This window comes from Cetorhinus maximus, chromosome 22 (assembly GCF_964194155.1).
Source record: "Cetorhinus maximus chromosome 22, sCetMax3.hap1.1, whole genome shotgun sequence".
NCBI classification, from domain to species: Eukaryota; Metazoa; Chordata; class Chondrichthyes; order Lamniformes; family Cetorhinidae; genus Cetorhinus; species Cetorhinus maximus.
Window position 1 is genome coordinate 55,299,514 of NC_135900.1, and position 25,793 is coordinate 55,325,306.

A 25,793-nucleotide genomic window follows, 5' to 3' on the forward strand; every position below is an offset into this window, starting at 1 on the left:
GCCTCACCAATACCTTGCATATGCCACATTCTTACCAATGTTTAGGTAAAGGAGTTTCACTTGAATTTCCTATTAAGTTTATTAGTGACTATCTTATATCTATGGCCGCTAGTTCTAGACACATGCAAGTGGAAACATTTTTGCAAACACCCTTTACCCTAGAGATGGGTGTTTTGTGGGGTAGATGTAAAATCTCCATCAGGTCACACCTAAGCCTCTTTTCCAGAAAAAGAGTCCCAGCCTGTACAGCCTTTCCCCTTAAGTATATCCTTTCTATTTTGTGAGTCCTTTTGCACCATCTCCAATGGTAATATATCCCTTTTTATAAAAAGACGACCAAAACTGTACACAGTAGTCCAAGTGTGGTCTAACCAAGGTTTGATGTATGCTTAATATAACTTCTCTGTTTTTCAGCTCTAGCCCTCTAGAAATAAACCCCAGTGCTTGGATTGCCTTTTTATGGCCTTAATTGCCCGTGTTGCTTTTAGTGATTTCTGTGTCTGTAGCCTTTGGTCCCTTTACCACTCTATTCAGACTATTGTCTAAGCAGTTATGTGGTCTCCTTATTCTTCCTATCAAATTGCACCACCTCACACTTGTTTATATTGAAATTGAAATTCATTCATGCCCATTCTGCTAGTCTATAATGGTCTTTCATTTTTGTCACATTCTTCCTTTGTATGACTACACCTTGCAATTTGGTGTCATCTGTAAATTTTGAAATTGTACCTCTGATTCCTGCATCCAAAAGATTAATATAATTTGTTAACAACCGTGGTTACCCTTAACCCCTACTCTCTGGTTTTAGCCAGCTTGCTATCCATTCTGCTACATGTCCCTTAACTCCATACGCTCTAACCTTACTCTTGAGCCCTATGTAGTACCTTCTCAAAGACCTTTTGAAAATTAATATAAATTAATCTTCTGCATTATCCTTGTCTACTCTTTTTGTCACCTCTTCAAAGGATTTAATAGGCTTATCAAACATGGCCTTCCCTTTTGACATATCTGCTGACTACTCTTTACTCATATTTGTCAAGGCAGAAATGTGAAAACTTCTCTAAAACTTACAGGAATCTCAGCAAACAGAAACACACTCCAATCAGTCAATTTAGCAGCAGCATTAGCAGCTGTCATGAGAAAATCTATAGCCCAAAGCATCCTAATTAAAACCTAATTAAATAAAAAAATACATTATTCATGCATACAAACTCGTAAGATGAATGTGGAAATGCTTCAACATAATTTTCCCAGATGATCATAAAAGATATTAAAATGACTTCATTGGAAAGCAAGTAAACAATCCTTATCTCCAGAAAAAGAAAAAAAACTATTTTAGTAAAATAGTAATGTCTGCATTGTAATGATTCTTGAAAGTACATCTTTATTTATAAAAATAAACTATATGAAAGGAAAATAGCAACTTAGTCTTGTGGCTAAAGGATATTTACTTTGTATACTTCACCAGCTAGAAGACCAGCTGCTCTTCAGAATATGATGCAACAGGGGAGGCTCTCCCATTAGGTGATATCCCAAGGAACAATTTTCTCATTTCATTATATACAGTGAGAACTACTTGTGTCATTTTATACTTAGGTTACATTCACTTCTCAATCAGCTCATGGACAAACTGTCCCCTGATGGCATAAGAAATAAAGATGGCAACTACCTTTATTTATGACATCAGAGTCCATTGACCAACAGGGAACAAATCTCTTAACTATGATTGTTGATGTAACTGCCAGAAGAGTATAGTCTCCACAGTGAATTAGCGTGCAGTAGCAAAAGTAAGCACAAATCAATGAGCTTTTTAAATTCAGATAGAGTGCAAGAAGACAGAAAGACAACATTTTTATCAAGGCAGGAGGAATTTTGGTTATGCAGGCTTTCAACGGAAAGGGAAGTACAAATGCAAATATTCACTGCTGGCAGCTTTAAGCTGTGAGCAGTAAACTGCCTGCAACAAATGAACGAAAGGGCACCTGTAGTGGGGGCACTGCTGAATGTCATACCAGTGCATTACATCAATAATTGGCAGGATATGTTTTCAATTCTTAAGACTTTCAGGAAGCTATGCGGAGCAGAGACCGAACACTTTCCCACGAAGGAACAGAACAAATACATGGAAACATCTCCATATCCAGCCACTCATGTGCCATTAGTGAGATAAGGAACAAAACTAGCAAAGGCAACCTACCCCTGATAAGGAATGGAACATGCTGCTTTAGGGAAGAGCATGAACCACAATGGGTACAAATAAGCATAAGCTAGAATTACTGTAATACTGCAAACCTTTGGCAGGTCAACACATTCCTTATCATACTTACTCCAAGCATTGCAATCACTATACCCTGTCAAGTTAACTGCATTATTTTATTAAGAAGATTGTAAAAAGATTTTCTCAGGAATCCCATTAAAAATAAATCTAAAAGCTCCTTTAATTTAAAACTCCAGTAAAACTGACTGGAAGGAAGTACTATGAGGGTAATGGCCAAACAGTTTTCCCAAGTCATTGCTGGCCTGCTTTTCATCTGCTCCTCATGCTTACTTCAATATATCAGAAAGCAAAGTTAATGGATTCTCCATGGATTGTTAGAAAGAGCAATACTTCACAAGCATATCAAGTGATAAGCACAATTTTTCTTTCACTAAAACCCAATTTAAACTAAAACGTGAGATGAAATATTCATTCATTAATTTTATTGCAAGGAAATCAGCATTTTAATGTCACTTTTACCCACCTTTCATGTAATGTGAAAGTGAAATTTAAACATTCGCAACTGAAAATTTTTCATTAGTCTGGTACCATCTCAGTTGACCAATGCTAAAAGTTTTGTATAAACAAAAAGGACAGATTTAGCACGCTTATACTCACAATCAACACTCCATTTAATAACCCATCCTTGAGGTCGAAGCAGGTCATTCACAGATTCCAACACAGTTTGAAGTTTCTGTTTCTGCCCTATTTCTGACTGTGTCACTTCAGCAACATTAAGCTTTCGATTTGCAAATTTCTCTATGTGAACAGAAAGAAATAAAACTGACAAAGTTGAAGCTTTAGAAAACTCCTGCAAAAGAAAAATTAAGATTTAACAGAATAAAACATGCGGACTTCAAATTTTTAAACTGATACAGTAACACTTTTTACTGGCCAAAGCTAGGTTTATAAGTGCCTCATACATAATGGTACAAATGATGCAAAGCAGAAATAGATTAAGAGTCCACTGTGATCTTACACAAAAAATTCAGGATTAGTGACAGGTTCTTCAGATAAGTCTGTTTACTAGCTTTGCTCAAAGTTGTTAGTGATAATCTGAGATCACTATTACTATTAAGTTATATTTGTTCTCCAAATGTGGGCTATGTTAGCTAGGTCGCATTTATTAAATAATTCTAGTTAAATTACGGTGATTATTGGTGGTGGCCTTCTTCTTGAACCACTGCAATCCTTGTGATGATGCTGTTCTCAAGATGATGCTAAGAAATTCTAGTATATTGACCGAATAATGATTAAAAAATGGAGGTAAGGAAGCTGGAGGTGGGTCTCATGGACAAGCGAGTTGAGAGGGGAGATAAGGGAAGGTGGGAAAGAAAGAGAATGATGAAAGTTCAGCACAAAAGGGGGGTTTAAAGTTTGGAGGAGGTTTAATTAAGTGACAAAGGGAAAGGAGGGAAGCAGCAAAGGCAGCTGAAAAGGGTCTTCAATCTTAGTAGGAAAGAAGTCCATCTGCTCCTCAAATTTGTTGGAAAAAGTGAGAGCATTTTAAAGGGAGGGATAAAAGGCGAGGGGTTATCTTCGCTTTCCAAGATGATCCTGGAGCAGTAGCTGATTTTGGCAGAAGACAACAAGGCCCAATAGCACTCGATGCAATCCAATCAGATTTAATGACAGATGCTTGAACTAATTGTGTCCCAGATACACTAAGTCTGCTCCCCTTAAAATTTGAACAAAAGAAGATGCGGGGGTCATATCAACAAGTACAACTGTTTAAGATGTTTAAGGTTTTGCTGGTGTTAAGGACAAACGTAGAGGTGAGGGTGCAGTTGAACATCATCACAACTGCAGTTATTGTAGGACATAGAAGGCTAAAGGATTAGCAATTGGGAGTTTGAAAGCGTGGTTATAAATGACAGGGGACAGCATTTTCCCTTGGGTAAATGAGATTGGAAGCGAATAGGCATATGTGGGGAGAACGATGTGGTTGTATATGCCCATGCCAGTAATCAAGACCGAGGCATTAGAGAGGCCATGAAAGATGGTAAGATCACAGTGTTGGCCACATGCATGAGTAAGAGAGTTTATATGTGAGAGATAAAGTTTAAGGAGATCAGGAAAAAAAAAATTCAGAGGAGAGGAGATGAGGGGAATATCTTTATCATTAAGAGTTGGCAGGGTCTAGAACATGTCAACTGGAGCAAAGTAATGGAAGCGGATTTCTTAAATAAATTTAAAATGGAATTGAACAGGTTTGATAATGAAGAACGTACAGGGTTGTGGACAAAAAAAGCAGGGGTTTGCAACTACCACATGATGGGCTGGGCAGACTCCTATACTGCAAGTCTCTATGATTCTATAAAATTGGGCTTGTTTTCTGCAACAAAGACTATGGCCTAAACTTTTCCCGCGTTGGGCGGGGGCGGTCGCGGAGCCAACCACCGCCCGCAATCGGCTCCACACCGCCATTTTACGCGGGCGGGCCAATTAAGGCCCACCCAGTGTAACACACTACCTGTGCAGGTAGGGAGAGGAGGGGCCAGTGCTCTTCCGCACATGCACGTGAAAGAGTGCTTCAATCTCCGAGGGACAGAGCTGCCTCAGGGAGATTGAAGCAATTTGTAAAAACATTTTTACAGAAGTTAAAAATTTAATGAGACATGTCTCCTCCTGTCTCATAAGATGGGACATGTTTTTATTTTTCATATAAAATTTTTATTTAAGTAGTAAAAGCTTTAGGAAACCTCATCCCGCTCATGGCTGAGATTTCCTAAAAAACGTGGAGGCTGCTTGGGCTTTTCACCTGCCCGCCAACCTTAAGGTTGGTTGGGCAACGTAAACAATGACACTAATTAATTCGTTAATGGCCTTAATAGGCCTATCAGTTATCGGCGGGCGCACAGCTGACTCCGGGCCCGCCGAACGAAACATTGCGAGACAGTGCGATGACGTTGGGACGCACCACCCAACGTCCTCGCGTGTCATTTTACTCGCCGGCGTGTCGGGCCCACCCCCGCTCGCCGACTGAAAACTCCCGGCCTATGAAATTATGTAATTGATTATTTTTGTCATGGACACAATAAACTGATTTGACCCAGGCAAATTATTTACTGTGGTGAAAGGGTGTAAGGGACACAGGTTTAAAAAGCGGGGTAAGAAGTTAAGTCAAGCCGAATATTCTCATCAAAGAATAATAGCATTGTGGAATAATTTACTACGAAGGAGTCAGTACAGATGGATTGAATAGATAATTATATGTATTTCTGGCAAGAGAAACAATTAATCAATGCGGTAAGACAAAGTTGACTGATGAAAAAAACACCAGGCTTGTTTGGCCTAACAGCCCTTCTGGATCGCTAAAGAAATCTTATGTTTTAATGATAAAGCTGTATTCTTACCCAGCAACTTCTGCAGAACCTGTCCATCATACAAATCTTCTTCAAGAGTCTTCACTATTATTCTTTCTTCTACAAGTACACCATTAATCCAGTCAATTAGAACCTAAAAATTGTAATTATTGTTCCATAAATGAACAAGCTGATACGTTCAGATGCTGGCTAAGCCTAGAGTGACAACTAAGGGCTTTTCTTAAACAGGTCTCAATCTGCTGGCGGATCTGTTGAGCCTTTTCTAGCACCTCTACGTTACCCATCTTTGAAGGGGCTAAAAATAGTATTCCAGATGAGGCACAATCAAAGTTGTAAAAGGCCATTATAATGCTTTTTGTTTTATATGGGATTGCCCTAAAAATCTTAATATTCCGTTGGCCTTTGCTATATCCTCAAAGCACTGATCATGAACTGTTAAAAACATGCACTATCATTTCTAGATCACTTTCCAACATAAAAACTTTAGTTCAGAGCCTAGCATGTTATGCACATGGTTTTCCACCATTGCATCAGGGTCTGAATGTCATCATTTCTTCTCATCCAGGGTTCAAACACCAGCACAATTGTGTGTGTCATCTGCAAATGTGCTGACATCTTCAGCCAAATTATTAATGAAGATGGTGAAGAAGAATAATCCCAATACCGATTCCACCAGGAACCACTCTCCATGCAGATCTAGTAGCATTAATAATAAGCATGTGCCTACAAGAATACAACCCATTTCTTATTCACCCCTGGGTCTGCCCTCGAATCTTACAGGTCCATATTTATAACTTGGAGCATTGTATGTCACATTGTCAAAAGCTTTTTGAAAATCCAAGCATACTATGTTGACCAGGCTACCTTTGTGCAGAATCCTTGTAACCTCAAAAAGTTCAATCAAGTTGATGAGACATGACCTTTTCCTGATTTTTAAAAATTATTTATTCAATACAGGAACACCTTTTAAAAAAAATTAAACTAACCCTAGCATTATTGTTAATCCAGAAAACCTGATGACACTGACAGTTGAAATTGATGCAGGCCATTATTAATAGGGTATAATCGGCCACTGCAACAACAGGACAGGTAAATGGTAAGATAAAAAGGAATAATTATACTATGCCACAAATTGCCAGGGAATTCACAATGCAGTATATATTTTGTAATATATAGGATCTGTACAAGTGACATCAGGCAAGATCAAATTGTGCTTGATCGTAAGTTACCAAAGAATTCAGCATGTAATATACATTTTATTCAAGTGCTTCACCTTTACAAGCTCTTTGAACTTAGCCTCTTCCTTGGAATATGGCTCAATCATTGTTCGTTCTTCATTCTCCTCTATAATTGAATCCAACAGAGTAAGTGAGCAGTTGAAAGAGGCAATACTATTTTTTTAAGAAATTGGATTTTTTAATATATGTCAACACCAGAGAGAAAAGGCTCAGAATGAGCTCCAAGCAAAGGAAACTGACACATTTGAGAACAAGTTATCACTATCACAGGGCTTAAAGAAATAAACATCTGGAAATGTCACATGAGCACTATGTAGAAAATGAAAATTTTTGTATCCTATTAGACATTCAAGAAAACAATAGAAATATAAAGTGAAGATTAGGAATAATGCATTAGCATTCTTAAATACCTAGCATGGTGTCCTCAGGATGAATGTCTGTGGGTGTTGGAGACAATGGAGCATTGATGGCATTTTTACCTTCTTCTTGTAAGTCACTCACTAGCAAGGAAGAAAGCAGAATGGTAAGTCTAGAGAAAAATAAATGTCCCATTGGTCCCAGCAAAAAATTTAAATCAGGCAATGTGATAGTTCAAAAAAAGCAGGTACTAATGGCTGGTGATAAGCTTTCATTTTTTTTTTAAATGGATACAACAAATCAAGCGCTATGCAAGTGAACTCTTAAGCTGTCACTGCCATCTTGCATTTTCGTTAGCCCACTTGTAATGTTGATCATAACTGTATGACTTTATCCTGTAACACCCATGATGCATTTTCAAGGGCAAGCCCCATGTTCATGCATAAATAGGCCCAACTATACAATAAAGCATCTTCACAAACAGCATGAAATACATTGTCACTTCTGAGTGTACACTATGCCATCTTGGCTGGTTTAAAGACTCCTAACACTGATTTAAGATTTTCCCCTCAACCTTTTAAATTGCTGCTAAAGTGGGTAAAAAGCCCACAAAGATATCTAAGCATCCATCACAGGAGGGAGGCGAGTTTACAGAGCCCCCATTTTTCAATGCTATGAACCCTGCAGTGCAGTTTGCTGGCATCCACATGGCAGGGGTTCTATGGTAAGGTCATCAAGAACTGAAGCTTTCACAAGTTTCAAATTCGTGATTTGTGCAAACTTGGTTTCAGCTGGAAATGTAAATGAGAGTTTGGTCATATCATATTGTTACAAAATAAATACTAAGCTAGTTATAGCATTCTGCAAAATAAAAAACATTTATGTTGAAAAACATTTATATTATATCAGCCCTCAATCTGTATTCAAGGTTTTAAATTTTTTATTCCAGATGGAAACTATTAGGACAACAGATCAGAATATAGTCATCATGAATGTAGCACAACAAACATTATTTTCAGCATTTGAATCAAAGTTCATAGCCTAACCATCATCCTTTGCAAACTACTGCAGCAACATTCTGTACTCTTGCATAGAATTAATTGCATAGGACGGAGAAAAATTTTAAATCTTGAAATGAACAGCAGTTTCCCAGGTTAAAAATAGAATAGAATTTTCTAGAGCTGATTAGATAAAACATTGGAAAGCTTATAGTGTAATAGTATCTTCAAAACAGAATCTCATTTTACTAACAGTGATTAAATGTAAAACCTTAGCTGCTGATCATGAAAGAATTTGCAGTCCATTGACCTGATACTCCCAATTAATGCAAAATATGTAGAGGCTTTGTGGGTGAGAAGCCAACCTTATAAATAGATACACCAGCCCACTAAATTAATGGGTGCAATAATATTCCTGAATTATCACATGACACATTATAGTGGAGGACGTGTGTCAATTGTTGGTTTCCAACCACCTGTCACTTGAGAAAACTGACCGACTGTGGCACCAAACCACATCTAGTTTGTTAGGCTTTTGACATTTACTGAAGTAAACAAATTCATGTTCTGATAAATCTCTCTGATGTGAGGCTTCTGTAATAACCCAGTTCATCATTTGATTCATGAATGGTTACAAAAACTCAATACCAGCTATTGGGAGCCAAATGCATTACACCATTCTCATTTTAATCATCTTGGATGTAACTAAAATTGACTTAAAGCTTTCTTTGGCAGATAGAGAATTGCTAATTTATCAGGATTTTTAAATAAGGAAGTGACTTTGTAGCCATGATTGCATCTAATGACATGACGCATTCTCCAACTCAGCTGTTCTTGCCTGCACTTTAAATGGCATAAACACACAGTGTATTTACCTAGCATTAACAACAAAATTGTTCTCCACTCATCACTTCACATGCAGACTCAGAATAACAACAAATCAACTAAAAACAATCATTCCTACCTTTCTTCCTGCTCTTTTTTGACCCACACAAGAGCCCTGCCATCTTTTTTATTAACAGTTATATATCCGAGCTAAGTAGTGTGCCAGCCCAGCTGCGGAGGAAGAGCTGCAGCTGGGCCAAGCATGAGCTGCTTAACCAGGCATCACATGTGTCATTTCTATCATTGTGACAGGACTGAAAGCAGCAAGCTGGCAGCAAGAGACACACGCAGTGATCACTGCCATTTTACGCAGCAAGGACGCAATCAGCATTCACTGACCAAACCCTCCTAGTCTACCTGATTTTGCTTTAGTAACTGCCATGAATATTGAAGCAGAATATTTCCAGGTACAAGGTGCACTGCGTATATGAGCTAAATAAATTCTGAATGGTAAAATGATTACAGATAGAATACTGTCTGATAATTTCAAACTATAAACCATGACTAATGCTAGTTGTCTACACAGTATGGACAGTTATCGAAATAAATGCTCATGATACAGTACTGATACATGATACAGTATTTGCAGAAATTTTCTTGTATATTTGATGCCACTTAATGTAGATATCATGCCCAATTTAAAGAGATTTTAGAATTAGTCCCTAGAGTCATGGAAGCTAACCTGCATAATGCCAAAATGGGACAAAGAAATAATATGTATTAAAGTGGTTTTATAGTTCCGAAATGTATGATATTTGTCAGACAGGATATTCAGCATACATTTATGCACACTTTTCTGTACTCTGCAGCTTTGCTGTTCCATTAATATAATCAGAGTATTAGATTCCATGAAAACAATCTGTAACAGTTTAGATCATGAGGTACTAGTAATATGAATGTATTCAGCTTTACATTAGTAGTTTGGAATTTTAAGAAGTAAAACAGATTCATGGGGGTGGCGGGGGTAGAGAGAAGGTATATTGAAGTCCAATAGCCAATGTTGTTCATTGCAAAACGTTCCTCTCAGAGATTTTCAGGCAACTTTGTTACATTATTCATTATATGTGACAGCAGTATAGCAGAGTACTAACAGAACTACATGTGGATAAGTGCAACATAATTACAGACCTTGTTAACCAAAATGCTACAGAAATACTTATCAACACTTACTAAACATAGTTTTAATCTCTTTATAAAGCCACTGCTTTTTAGTAAAAGTTACAGCTACAGAGCTACAAGAAACTCTCTTTTTAGGTAGACTATGCTTGGATTCCAAAAATGGAGGTTCTGCTAAAGTTAGGGGAAGATCAAGTCAAAGAAAACAATTTTAGTGGGCCACTGTCTTCAAGAGAAATGATTTATCAAAGTCTTTATTTTGAAGGGACAAAGGATGAACCACCCAGAGATAAAAATAAGTGAGAGGAAGGCAAGCAGGTTTTATAGCCTGTGTGTGTGTTTTGGGGGCGGGGAGGTTAAGTAATCACAACTGGATCACTGTGATCACAAGAGTCACAACTGCAGAATCTGAATTTTTTTTGAGATAAGCACACCCAGAAAAACTGGGATTAGGCACGCAAATTGTCATTGTGGTTGCGAATGGGTATATCAGAAAAAGGTAAGGCTCGGGGAAATCCTATGGAAATATTTAAGAGCAGAAAGGGCATAGACAAAATAATAACCTACATTAACACAGTTAGTGATTCTCCCAAAGACACAAATGTAGCTGACGGAGGTGTGGAATATTTATGATTCTACAAGAGTGATGACTTCATAGAACAGGCTACCAAGAGAGGCAATGCGTGTTATTTGTAATAGCAAATTCAAGAGAGTTCATTAAGCATTGATAGAGGGGTATGAGAGGTTATCATGAGGTATGATATTTCCTGGACACTACGGAGAGATAGCCAGTTGGCTTGCCTTTTCATTTCTAAATTTTCCCATGATTCTAATTCTGTTTGGGAAAACAGGAGATTCATTTTCATTAGGGTGGTGTTGCACAAATGCTGGGATGATGTATTTTCATGCAACTTCTGTGCTCATATTGTATATCTGTAAACTAAATAATTTTTCAAATATTTTATGAAAATAATGATCCAGCAGGATCTGGATATCAAGACATTTTAGGCTCCTTAATCCCACACCCAATAGCCCATCAGCACAGCACTAACATAGTTTACAGACGTGCGGAAACTGTCATATCACAGGTCTGTATCAAATTCCAGGTGCAGAAATCAAGTCCTTCCACAGTGAAAAACTGAACAGAATTTCCAACCTTAGCTGTATGCCCAATGAAAATTATTTTGAGGTCCCTCAATCAGGAATCAAAAAAAAGGGGATGGGCCAACCCAAGACAGTTCATACACAGGTGGTCAACACAATAGTGGCATTGTTAACGGCAAAAGCCAAGGTTGTTTTCTCACATTCCTCACAAATGAAATTTGCATCAACTAGGTAGAATGCTTAAAAGAACTCAAGGCGAATGTTTATGAATACTTGAGTGCATCTCTACTGCTGTGAATATTATCCAAAAATAGAGCAAACATAGTTATTAACATATTTATAGAAAGTAGGAAAAGCAGAAAATCTTTTTTTTTAAGTTTTTATCTGCACCACATGTTAAACCTTGTAAGGAAGTGTGTGTGTTGAAGTGAGCAATTTTTCTTTAACAGTAAAATGACACCGAAATTGGAGTTTGAGTTGGTGCAACTCCAAAAACAAGCTGACCATCAGCACTATATTCTGTAATACTGAACCATTTACCATTCTCAATTACAGGGTACAGAATACAGCGCGCCACGAAGTCTGCACCAACAATATCTCACCAATGGTGCAAGGATCAGGAGCAGAAAATGAACTGGTATCATGGGAAGACAGTAAGGGTATAAAAATGATTGGCAGCCAGTCAAACATTATATTTAGTTTTACAGGAATTCAGGTCAAAAGCACAGTTGGGAACATCTTCACACTAGCTTCAGAGCTGCACTGCAGGTCATGATGACAGCAGAACAATGTTTCTTCCTTTTTATTTTCGTTCTCACTGATGCTTTCAGCGTTGAAAGGAGATGACGAATGACTGAACACTATACGTGCAGCATTTTTAAACTGACATGCATCCCACAATAGCACAGTGGAAGACTGCCTAGGTTTGTGGGACAGCCAGATTTGAAATTAAGGAGCACAGAGAGAAAATAACCCGACAGACAATGGGGGAAAAAAATTACCGTCCTTGATAAAAAGCAAAGCATGTTAGGTTGAAGATAGTCTCAATTTTACTTTGCCCTCGGTAACAAAACAGAAAATATAATTATAAAAATACTGGACCAGTCAAAAGCAAACAAACCATATTTCGCCGATTAATATCATAAATGCGATTTCAATATCGTGAATACACTTAACTATTTTCAACAGAACAGAGATTGCCGGGGGGCTGGGCCAGGGGGGGGCAGGATAGAGTATCCGCAACCTGATCAATCTAATGGCCTACTATAATATGGTTCACTCGAAAGTAACAGCAATGCTGAAACTCCTGCAGATGCGGGGTTCTTCCTCCATAAAAAACACAACCATGACACAACAAAGAAGACTGCATTGTGAATAACACATGATGCTAACTGTCCCATCACCCAAGATGGAGGAAGACGTGCAGTTTAAAAAGACAGGCACCATTACATTTAACCACAAAGTCAAGCACTCCAATAATCTGTGTATGCTGTATACATTTGTTTTAAATGTCACATGCCCGTAATGTGCAGTGAAAGAGACTTATATAATCAAGACTTGCAGGACCTACCAAACATGCACCTTCTGTCGTGTTAAGGGGGAGGCAGTAGTGTGGTGGTAATGTCACTGGACTAGCAATCAAGAGGCCCAGGCTAATCTCTGCGGACAAGGATTCAAATCCCATCATTGGAGCTGGTGGAATTTGAGTTCAATTAATAAATCTGGAATTAAAGTCTCAGTAATGGTGACCATGAAACCATTGCCAATGGTCATAAAAACCCATCTGCTCACGAATGTTTTTTAAGGAAGGAAATCTGTGGTTCTTATTTAGTCTGGCCTACATGTGACTCCAGGCCCACAGAAAGGTCAACTTTTAAATGCCTTCTGAAATGGCCTAGCAAGCCACTCAGTTGTATCAAATCGTTACAGAAAAGTCAATAAGGAATGAAACCAGAAGAACCACCCGGTATCACCCTAGGCACTGGAAACGACAATGGCACACCTAGTCCTGTAATCCCTGCAAAGTTCTCCTTACTAACATCTGACAGCTTGTGCCAAAATTGGGACAACTGTCCCACAGACTAGTCAAGCAACAGCCTGATGTAGTCATATTCACGGAATCACACCGTACAATGTCCCAGACACCATCGCCACCCCGGGTATGATCTGTCCCCACTGGCAGGACAGACCCAGCAGAGGTGGCAGCACAGTGGTATACAGTCAGGAGTTGCCCTGGCAATCCTCAACATTGACTCCAGACCCCATGAAGTTCCAAGGCATCAGGTCAAACATGGGAAACATTCTGGTGATTACCACCTATCCCCCACCTCCTCTCCTCAGCTGATCAATCAGTATTCCTCCATGTTTGACACCTATTGGAAGAAGCACCGAGAGTGGCAAGGGCAAAGAATGTACTCTTGGTGGGGAACTTCAATGTCCAACACCAAGAGTGGCTCGGTAGCACCACTTCTGACCGGGCAGGCTGAGTCCTAAAGGACATAGCTGCTAGACTGGGTCTGTGGCAGGTTGTGAGGGAATCAAGAGAGAAAAATCTACTTGGCCTCGTCCTCACCAATCTAATTGTCACAGATGCATCTGTCCATTATAGTATTGGTAGGTGTGACCACCACACAGTCCTTGTGGAGACGAAGTCCTGTCTTCACATTGAGGGTACCCTCCATTTTGTTGTGTGGCACTACCACCGTGCTAAATGGGATAGATTTCGAACAGACCTAGTAACTCAAATGAGCATCCATGATGTGCCGTGGGCCATTAGCATCAGTAGAATTGTATTCAATCACAATCTGCAACCCCATGGCCTGACATATCTCCCACTCTACCATTACCATCAAGCCAGGGGGATCAACCCTGGTTCAAAGAAGCGTGCAGGAGGGCATGTTAGGAACAGCATCAGGCATACCCAAAAAAATGAGATGTCAACCTGGTGAAGCTACAACACAAGACTACTTGCATGCCAAACAGCATAAGTAGCATGCAACAGACAGAGCTGAGCGATCCCACAACCAAAGGGTCAGGTCTAAGCTCTGCAGTCCTACCACATCCATTCGTGAATGGTGGTGGACAATTAAATAACTAACTGGGGGAGGCAGCTCCACAAATATCCCCATCCTCAATGATGGGGGAGCCCAGCACCTCAGTGCAAAAGACAAGGTTGATGCATTTGCAATCATCTTCAGCCAAAATTGCTGAGTGGATGATCCATCTTGGCCTCCTCCGGAACCCTCAGCATCATAGGTGCCAGTCTTCAGTCAATTTGATTCGCTCCACATGATATCAAGAAACAACTGAAGACACTGGATACTGCAAAAGCTACGGGACCTGTCAACATTCCGGCAATACTGCTGAAGACTTGTGCTTTAGTGCTAGCCGTGCCCCTAGCCAAGCCTAACCAGTACACCTACAACACTGGCATCTACCCAACAAAGAAGGAAATTGCCAAGATGAGCCCTGTACACAAAAAGGACAAATCCAACCCTGCCAATTACCGCCCCATCAATCTACACCCAAACATCAACAAAGTAACAGAAGGCATCATCACCAGAGCTATCAAGCGGCACTGGCTCAGCAATAGCCTGCTCACTAACACAGTTTAGGTTCCGCCAGGGCCACTCAGCTCCTGACCTCATTACAGCCTTGGTCCAAACATGGAGAAAAGAGTTTAACTCCAGAGAGGAGGTGAGACTGCCCTTGACATCAAGGTAGCATTTGACCGAGTGTAGCATCGAGGAGCCCTCGCAAAAGTGGGGTCAATGAGAATCAGGGGGATAACTCTCCACTGGTTGGAGTGATACCTAGCACAAAGGAAGATGATTATAGTGTTGGAGATTTTTACAAGTATGTTAGTTTTTAGCTTGGCTTAGCCCCCTTCAATTTGTCACAGTCCTTAGGCTAAAAACTGGCATTGCTTGCAGAAATTTTGCACCAGCTCTATTCAAATAGCCTAGTAATTGAGAAGTCTGCTTGAGGGAAGGGCTAAGTCACTTAATTCAAATACACAATTAGTTCAGTTTTGTGTCTGAATAGAAGCTTGAATAGGCAGGTACAGAAATTCTGCCTGGCTCAGATTAAAGTTTCTATTCGAATCTTTTGAGTTTTGAAATTGGGTCTTCAAAGGGAGGTTATTAGATGGGAACTGCCGAAAAGGACAAGATAAACCAGAAAGCCTTTCTACCTAGTTAAGGATCAATAAAATAATTATTCTCCAAAACAAGTAGTTATAGTCATAACATTCATAGCTTATGCTAAAATTCCATACTATAAACAAGCTGGTGGCAAAGCTTAATTACTGAAAATATGCTTTTTGGTGATTATTTAGTCTTTAATAAATTTTTTTAGCACCAGTCTAATGTCTTGCTCTGCTACCTTCAAAGAAGGGAATCTCCCTGGTAGCACACGATAGGACAAGTGGCTGAAGTAATCTAAAAAATGGTTCCTAGTTCAAAATTTTACCTAAGTACATGAGAACTGAAAAATTTTAAAATATGAAAAATCATGAGGAGCAAAGTCTACAAGAACAGTCTGAAATAAAAATGATAACTACAGTAAAAAGACAGTGAATTTAGTGTTCTATGATTGCTATCATTATTCCTGCCCAATATTGTCACAATCAGCAAATGCCACAACTTGACCCATTTAATATTACTTCCTTAGGTACAATCATGTGGTTTTTAAGTTGGCAAATATGTTATAGGTCTAATAAATACAAGCATAAGGACTCAATATTACAATTAAGCTATTATTTGAAGGAATGCTCTGAAGATGGTTGACCAAGATCTTCAATTATGCTGCTGGTATTCAGACTAATTTCACTCAGCATCAAGATAATCCCTGCAGTGGCTCTTGAAGAAGCTTGGTTAGCGGTTAAAAATGCACCGTCAGTCCGCAAAACAACTGGCAAATTACTGGCCCAAAGTAGAATTTGCAGCCAAGCAAGCAGCAAACAGATGGCTAAAGGCATTGATTGATGGCAGCAGTTAACAAACCAACTGTAGGAATCGAATTTACAACAAACAAATCTTATGACTACAAACTCAAAGGTCCGATACTTGTTACTCAGGAAGGATAAAAATTTTGCAATTTATGCTTGCATATAGCAAAAACCATTGTCCTCCTCAAAATTTGTGCAATACTTCAAAAACATACGTATTAAAAATGTGGCTATGCATGCGTCTTGTTTGTCTCATACATTTCCTGTGTCACAATTTTATCTCACTTAATGTGACAATTTTCTCAAGTCTAGGTAGAGATAATGCTCACTTATGTCTAGAAGCTTAAATTAGTTAGGCTGCACTGCAGGCTTCCCAACACTAGGTAGCACAGGTGCTAGCACTGTCTCCAGGCTGATCCGCAGCCCTCCTCTCAAAATGCCAACCTGACCTATCTTGCATCTTTCTTCACAGCCTTTCTTCCAAATCCAGTCCCACTCCTCCTTCCACTCAACCGAGACCTTCTGTTGGCAGCCTTGGTACTCTTCTTTCCTGACTTCCCTGACCTTTCTTCAGTCTTGCTGTTCAGCCTGCCCTATTACTCTCCTTGGCTGCTGCACAGTTTTATTAGTGGCCTTGCCAGTCCCGCTCTGCTCCTCCTAATAACCCTGAACATCAACACTCAAGACCTGCAGGTGTTCTCTACCACCATTTCATTACTTTGTGGCCTTGTCACTGAACTTCAACTTTTCACTGCCAGTACCTAGCACTAAACTAGGATCCATCACTTGTGCTTGTCCATATTTAAAAATGTAAATATTCTAATGAATGAGAGCTATGAGACAAAAGAGAGGAAAATAACAGAAAAATAAAGAGATGAGAGAACACAAGATACACTAACAGTGTATTTTGTAATCTTGTTGGATTAATCAAAAATATTGAACTTCGGATGCAAACAAAGCCTCCAATTATCAACAGTGTACACCATCTACAAGTTGCGCTGCAGCAACTCACCAAGTCTCCTTACAGAACAGCTTCCAAACCTGTGACCTATACCACTTAGTATGACAAGGGCAGCAGACACATGAGAACACACCACCTGCAAGTTCCCCTTCAAGCAACACACCATCCTGACTTGGAACTATATCGCCGTTTCTTCACTGTTACTTGGTCAAAAACCTGGAACTGCCTAACAGCACTGTGGGTGCACCTACACCACTTGGAATGCAGTGGTCCAAGGCAGCGGCTTACAATCACCTTCTCAAGGGCAATTAGGGATGGGCAACAAATGCTAGCCTTGCCTGTGAAGCTCACATCCCATGAAGGAAGAAAAAACTGATGAGCACCTCTTTCATTAACAGAGAATTCAAACATGTTGATAACTATGGACAGAAGCCAATGCAGGAAGAGATAGAAGCCAGAGATATACTTCCAATCACAAACAACTTTAATGTCTGCAGTGATTTCTACACCAGGAGTATTAGGAGTGGTCAAAACGGGAAATTTTAAGAATAGTCTTACAAGGACAGGGAGTTTGACAGGCAAGTGGGTTCAAGGAGGGAAATCTGGAGCACAAGGATAAGGTAGCTGAAAGCATAGTCACCAACAAATGGGAGGCAGGGATGCACAGGAAGCTCGAGTCAGAGGAATGAAGAATTACAAAGAATCTACAACATCTACAAGATGTGCTGCAGCAACTCGCCATGTCTCTATAAAGAGCACCTTCCAAACCCACATCTGCTATCACCTAGAAGGACAAGGGCAGCACAGTAACAGATAATTCAACCCAATGGGTATAGGCTTGTGACTATACGCCACACAAGCCTCCTCCCACTCTATTTATCTCTTCCCACCCTGTTGCCACAATTCTTTACTCTCCCCATCCGTTATATATGCTGCAAGCCTCCCCTTAAATGTATCCATGCTATCTCCATGCATAAAATAAATTCCTCCTAAATTCTTTGATTTGTTAGCATCCATCCAAAGAAGAAGAGTTTCCACGTCACACATCCACCCTATTGAGCCTTTGCACAATTTTGAACAACTCCATCAGGTTTCCTTTTAATTGTCTCTTTATCAGGGAAAAAAAGAGTCCCAGCCAGCTCAATCTTTCCTGATTGTTCTTTAGAGGTTGTAGGGCTGGAGCAGGTTAAAGATAGGATGCAACCTTGAAAGGATTTAAACATGAAGATGAGAATTTTAAATTTGAGGCAATGATCAAGGGGACACTGACTTGAGTTAGCAATAGTCAAATTTAGACAGACGTCAGGAACTTTTTCTTCACAGAGCGATCAGTACATGGAATGGCTTTCTGGATTGAGCAGTAGAGGCAAAGACCCAGATAATAATTTAAGAAAAGGCTGAATGATGCAATGAAATTCTTCCCAAATGGATGAACCAGGACAGGTAGAATGGCCTTCATATTAAGGCGTTGAATTGTATTAAGATGTTGAATATTAATTTTCAATTCATCAGCTGGTAACAGGAGTAGGATTTTTAAAAACATATTTTTTGAAACAGACTAAATTGATTTCAATCAAGATGGCTGACACTAATTTACATTACTATTTATTCTACATTTCAACCCTATGGAGAGGGGACAGCAAGTCTGCAAGAACCATCACAAGACAATGACAGCTCACTCCCTCAACCCACCAGGATTTGTGAACAGCGTTTCTTCCTGCCCTATCATCAAGGCATCTATAGAAGCCACTGGTAGTACTCAACAGCTGAAGAAGAACCATTCAAAGGTTAACTAATTGGACTAAGAGACATTGATTTTTAAAAAGATAGCTCTCCAGACTAGCTAATCAAGTTATAATTGGAACATACAATTATGTTTTAATTAATGGTTGCTGAAGAGATCACATGACCAGCCCAAGGCTTTTGTGTGGTTTAAGCACATGGCTCTCAGAAGAACTGGAGTAGCAGCTGAGCTAAGTGGAGCTCCTACCCCCTTCCACCCTCCCTCCCTCCACCCAACTAACAAACTTGTCTACTAATTTGACTTCGGCTCCATTCTGCAGTAGGCAGAGATTTTTTAAAAAACATAGAATTCAATTCCACAGCAGCATCTCAAGAAGAATACAAAACCCAGATAGAGTTTTAAACTGCATTTGCACCGAAAGCAAGACCATCGGATTCTGCCTGCAGCCAGTAGAGACGCCAAGCTATGAACTTTGCGCTGAAAGCAAGACTATTGGATTCTGCCTGCAGCCAGTAGAGGCGCCAAGCTATGAACTTTGCACTGAAAGCAAGACCATTGGATTCTGCCTGCAGCCAGTAGAGGCGCCAAGCTATGAACTTGTTTTATTTCTTATGGACTTTAATTTGACCAATCCATCCTCCTCTACTCTGTGATCTGTATTTGTGTATGTGAACTTAAGAGTGTGTGTGCATATGCGGGAGTCAGGGCTTCTCTTAGTATTTTACTCAGATCGGAATCTCTTTGTTAAACTCAAGGAAACCTGTCTGATTGGTTCTTTTATGGTCACAGTGCCCCAACAGTTAAGTTCATACTGAATTGGTAAGTGTACCTTTTTAAAACAAAAACCCTGTTGCAGTCAAACGTGAAGAGGGAGGAGGGGAGCCATGTGACTCCTCATCTGGTTGTAACACCTTCCTCATCCATTATGATTGCGTGATACAGTTCTACAACACAAATGAACAATGGTGTGGAGGTGACAGATGCCCTTTTTAAATAGAGGATGGAATGATTGCAGCAATCAAATTTCATCATTTATCAGAAACGATGGACTGAATGTCTTCTTTCTGCACTGTAACAATTTTGAGATTCTGTGATCACATGTATCGTTATAGCCCCATCTGCCGGCTCATGGTGGGCTTAAAATATTCCATCATGGGGGGGGATGTGGAATGCCCTCTTGCTGCCATGGGCAAGATTTATCCCTCACTGACACTACAAAGATTTTATCTAACTGATGTTAGTGAAACCTTGCTGTGCAGAAGTTACTTGCCATATTAGCCTATGTTTCTAAAGGTGTTTTTGATCAGGTCACTGATTGTGAAATATTTTGGGACATCCTGAAAATGTAAGAGCTGCTATATAGATATGCTTATTTTAATTAGCTTGTTTTTAAATGTAAAATTCAAAAATAAGTATTGAATAAACTCAGGATACCCCAAACTTTCCACTAAATTAATTGAAGTAGAATGTATCATGTACAATAGAAAAATTAAGTGGACTACATCATCTTGGACAGGTCAACACAGAAAGCAGTATTGTATTTATATAGTGCCTTTAGTGCAGTAACATGTCACAAGACCCTCAGCAGGGGCAATATCAAACAAATTTTAACACTGATCCACTTAAGGGGATATCATAACAGGTGACCAAAAGCTTGGTCAAAGACATAGGTTTTAAGGAACATCCTAAAAGAGGAAAGATAGAAAGGCAGAGAGATTTAGAGAGGGCATTCCAGAGCTTAGGGCCCAGGTAGCTGGTAACAGTGGGGCGATTAAAATTGGAGTTGCGCAAAAGGCTACAATTGAAGGAGTGCAGAGATTTTGGACAGCTGTAGCCCTGGAGGAAGTTACAGAAATAGAGAAGGGTGAGACCATAAAGGGGCGTGAAAACAATTAGGAGAATTTTAAGAACAAGGTGTTGCAGTTTAGGTGCCAAATAGCAAGCAGAGATGGACAAACTGTACTTAGCACTAATTAGGATACGGACAAAATTCTGGATGAGCTCAAATTTATGGTGGGTGAGAAATGCGAAGTCGGCTAGCAGAACATTGGAATAGTCAAGTCCAGCAGCAGGTGAGCTGAGGCAGAGTTGAAGACTGGCAATGTTAGAGGTGGAAGTAGCACTTTTTGTAAGGAGCCCATTTGTGGTTGGATGTCTTCTCAGGGTCAAATGTAATGTCAGGATCGAGTCTCTCATTGCTCCATACAAAAAGATAATCCAGGAAAATAACAAAAAAATGACAAAATCAACAACTGTGAATAAAAGCAATTTACTGGGATTACACCGGATCTGTGAAAAGGGAAAGGCAAGTTAACATTTTACATATGCCCCTTATTTAATGCAATTAATGGCCTTTTCTTCTATTTTTGGCAAAGTGTCTACATCTGAGAAATTATTTTTGAAAGCTATCGACGCCCTGTATATTTTCAACATTTTCTATTTGTATTTTGGTAGCAGTACTTGTAATATTTTGTACAGGTACAGGTTCAGTTTTCTATTGTAGTGCAGCGCCATCTACTGGATGGTTATACACATCAACTAATATCAAATCCCTCAGGTAGAGACGCAAAAGATTACTTGGCAACAGATAAAAAACTATAACGAGAACATGAAAATTTTCAAGCAGTGTATACTGCCCAACACAGGGACTTAACAGGGCTTGATTCATTTATTCCCAAGCAGTATTACACTTTGATGCCCAATACTTTGTCCCTTACAGTGTGAATAACCCAACATTTTCTTTGCATAGATGAGTCAAGTTTCAATGTAATTCCAATACTTTACTTTCTGCTAGGTCTAATGTTAACAAGGTGACAACATAAAGCTTTGACCTAGAGAAGAGGTCGAGCCATTAATGCCAGCAGCATAATCTCATGAACAACTTTCTTTACAGGTGCAATGCAAAACTTATACATTTTTTATAACTAAATATTAAAAAGGTGCTCCAGCTTGGAACAAATGTGCCTTCTCTCAGCAGGACCTAGTTCTAATCATGATCACAAGATTTACTTCACAGATAAAAAGGGTTTGGAGGCACTGACAGAAGAATTACTAGAATTATATTAGAACGGAGAGGTTATACCTATCAGGAAAGATTGAACAGGCTGGGGCTCTTTTCTCTAGAAAAGAGAAGACTGAATGCTTTGTGAAAGGTTTTGATAAGGTAGATGTAAGACATGTTTCCACTTGCACTCAAAAGGACAAAACTAAGGGCAATAAATATAAGACAGTCATACTAATAAACCAAATAGAGAATTCAGGAGCAGCTTCTTTATTCCACAAAGTGGTTTGAATGTGGAACTTGCTACCACAAAGAGTAGCTGAGAACAGCATGGATGCATTCAAGTAAAAGCTAAATGAGCACATGAGGGAGAAAGGAATGGAACAATGTGTCACTGGGGTTAGTGAAGACTCATGTGGGGCATCACCATCAGCATGGACCTGTTGGGCCAAACAGCCTGTTTCACTGCTGTAAACACTTTGTAGATATACAAGGAAAAATATTTTAAAAAATTTATACCTAACATGCCTCAGTAATTGGGAATTTTCTAGTTATTTTTCCAAAGCATTTATAGTTTTTTTTAAGTAAAAAGTATTGGAGATGGACAGCGCAAAACAATCCTGACTGTGACATGCAGTGAAGGGATACAGGTTAGCAATCATTCACAGCCTCTAAGAGACGATACTGTGCAAGATGCCTGGAGTGACCAGCCATAGCAATCTGCTTTGATCACAGCAGCTCAGTAATCAAAACCCAATTATATTTCTGCGGCAGTGATATAGCTTCAGTTAATTTTAAAACTCAGTACATTAAGAGCAAAGAATAGGGAAGAGCAAGAGAATAAACAAACTCGCTTTTTTTTTTGAGGATATGACATCCCAATTTCACTTCACTTCCACTTTTGCACAAAACAGCACAAAGGTTCAGAAGTCATATAACCACTCAAACTAATTTCTAGAGACAGAATCCATAATTAAAACCTTAATTCAACTTAACACCCAAACAACAATGCAGATATTGGTGCAAATCTTTTCAAACCTGATCATACTGAATGCATTCAAATCTACAACCCCCTACCATATGCACTATTCCACAATAAACTGAGCAAGGTCAAAGACGCTTCCTTTAAGAATTTCCCTCTGAAATTAGTCTCTATCACTCCAATACCCAGAACAAGATCTGAAACATCGTGTGGGAAATTGCAGACGTGAACTATTACATTCTTACTAGCAACCAATACAATTTTATTAGCATTAATGAGTTTACTTCTCATCATTTTAAGTTACTGAACTGCATGCAAAAGCCTAAGATTCAGCCACTATGTCAGGCTGTTATTTTCAGCTCTGCACTGAAAGGTTAATTTAGGTTCCCCATATAGTTGCACACAGCAAATTGCCTGACCTCATTATTATTCACTGTGTAAACTAAAATAGTAAATCTGTCTCATGACCACGGAAGGAGAAAAAAACTCAGGTCTTTCCTAACCTGTAACGAAAAAGTTCTACATTTCTATAGACAGCAACATATTTTATATAACATATATTACATACAAGAATGGCTGGAATTATGCAGATCAAGTTATTAAAACAGATCAGTTTAATTCTTGGCTTACTCACTTTTGTTTAGGGTTCTTTCAATGCAGACACTGACAAAAAAATTAAAGTGGAGCTGATCAACAGTAAAGAAGAGACAAGCTTAGTCCAGCTTCTCTTGTCTGAGTGCAGCACAGTGAATAAATGTACTGGCTATGGTTAGACGTCACAATTGTCATGATATAAAAATATCTCTTCTTTGCATGCTATGACAAAGATTAAGGATTTACCCCAAAAAAAACAGAACAAACAAAATTATCGAGAAAAGGGCCAATGAAACAGCATAAAATAAGGAAGGGGCTGCTTTCATGTTAGAATCCAACAATCTATTTCCTCCATACATCTTTTAGACTATCAGTAACATAAGTGCAGCATTCAATTGCTTCTCTGCCTTTGTCAAAAGAAATTTTAAAAAATTATCAGCTTATATGGACATACCTAAAACCACTGGATGCTTCCAGAACTCTTTATTTAATGTCAAACCCACCAACTACCAGTAGACTGATCATACATATATTTTATGCCAGCATCAAGAAAATAAGGCTTTACCGTTCAGGAATGCTTTCAAAATAAAAATATTTTTCTTCCCGTTTCATCTTCAACCTGCTGCACAATTTAGCAGCGATTTCTAGTTGATAGAAGCATGGATCTAAGCATCTTTCTGTCAATAGGCCTCTGCCTGAATTATTGACTTCTCCCTCCTTATGTCTGCATTCACTCATCACTTCAACAGACTGCGAGAAATCAGTCACTCGAGAGGAGGGCTAGAATAACACTTATCTACACTTTTATCATCTAAAACTCAACATTTTGACTTTGAAATCCTTGCACCCTGGTCTTGGACCGGCAATTATGAAAAGATACCAAACATGAAAGAGAGCATGGAAATAAAAATGCTAAGGAGGTGTAACATACTTAATTACACTCAGGCTTAAAGTTAAAAAGCCAGAGAATCATGCTGCATCTCTTAAATGTAACAAAGTTTCCTTCTTCAAAAAGCAGCACCAAATTTCCTCATAAAACAATGCAACTGAACTAAAATTAAAACCATTACAATTACACCTGATGTACCGGCCCTCTTGCCAAAACATACTGTGGTTCTTCAAAAATAAATCTTACTGGGCCAATCATTTCCGAATATCTCCATCACTTCCTAGTGTATTCCTGCTATTTAGAATAACACATCCAAACATCTACACCAACTCAGCATATAATTAGTGCAGCAAAACAGTAGTTCTTATTTGGTGATGACCCATGCACTTTGGGAATCATGTATTTTCTTTCTTTTTCCTTCCCATTTAAGTTGAAAGTGGCCTGGGGAATATTCTGAAAAAAGGGCAAATTGGTTTCCTATTATGACATCATTAGGTTCCAAGAAATGTCAGAGATCTGGGGTTGCCATCGGGTTGAACAGCTAGGAAGCAAGGGATAAAAAGAAAGCTAATTATAGTGGGGTTGGATCACCTAATGTTTTCTGTTTGGCAATTCAGAATACACGGAGAATTCAAAGAGGAAACATGCAAGTTTATGTTCTGAATGGAACAGTTTTCTGATTGGAAATCTTCAAACAAGGAATACAGCAGACACTTTGTTACAGTATTACAGTTAGAAAGAGCAGAGTGTGGAAGAAAGAAAGGGCAATGGTTTGTGGATGGGACAAGACTCCTTGCTGCTGTCTGAACGTTGCCAGAGCCCACCAGTGTTTAAATGGATGGGGGAAGGGCATCTCTGGGGATTCTGTGCCATCAGGACCACTGTGACCAGAGTGAGGGAGTGTGTGTAAATGTGCACCTTGTCCGGGGTCTTCAGATGAAAAACAGCTGTTGGCGAATGCAATTCAAATGACAAAATGTTTGGATGGGAAGTGAGAAATCCTACAAAATAGAGGTAGAGTCGGAAGTATTGAGAGTGTATACATGATCCCACATTTGAGTCAGAAGTAATGTGAATGCTTGTAGCTACAATGAGGCATGCTCTTTTATCCAATCAATTATTTAGAGTGAAATTTATCTGTTTGAAATACCCTTTTCCTGCTGATTATTGTTTCAGTTATGCTGATATCAGTTGGTTTGTTACTGTAAAAATTTTTAAAAGTGAAAGCTTGTCCAGCTTTTTTTCCCTCATTGTTGTGGGGATTCATTTTGTTTTTAATATATGAAAGTTATCAGTTATATAAAAAAGTGATGATGAGCTAGAGCAGGAATCTGGGCAAGCTGAAGTTTGAGCACGGCAGAGTTCAATAGCAAACTTTGGAGAAGTCAAGTCT

At 39.1% G+C, this 25,793-nt stretch overlaps 1 protein-coding gene across 2 annotated transcripts in view; it reads right to left on the minus strand.

Annotated features, from left to right (window-relative positions):
* The window catches only part of parvb (parvin, beta), a 70,536-nt gene that overhangs the window by 25,481 nt on the left and 19,262 nt on the right, over positions 1-25,793 (minus strand). The window contains exons 1-5 of one of the 2 annotated variants that reach the window (XM_078568353.1): positions 9,141-9,211; positions 7,232-7,321; positions 6,857-6,927; positions 5,614-5,716; positions 2,876-3,016 (exon numbers count right to left, since the gene is read on the minus strand). In XM_078568353.1, the coding sequence (XP_078424479.1) occupies positions 2,876-3,016; positions 5,614-5,716; positions 6,857-6,927; positions 7,232-7,321; positions 9,141-9,183 (448 nt within the window). In that variant the 5' untranslated portion in view covers positions 9,184-9,211. Of the gene's footprint in view, positions 1-2,875; positions 3,017-5,613; positions 5,717-6,856; positions 6,928-7,231; positions 7,322-9,140; positions 9,212-25,793 lie in introns of those variants that run through there. The other variant, XM_078568352.1, reaches the window with a different exon arrangement.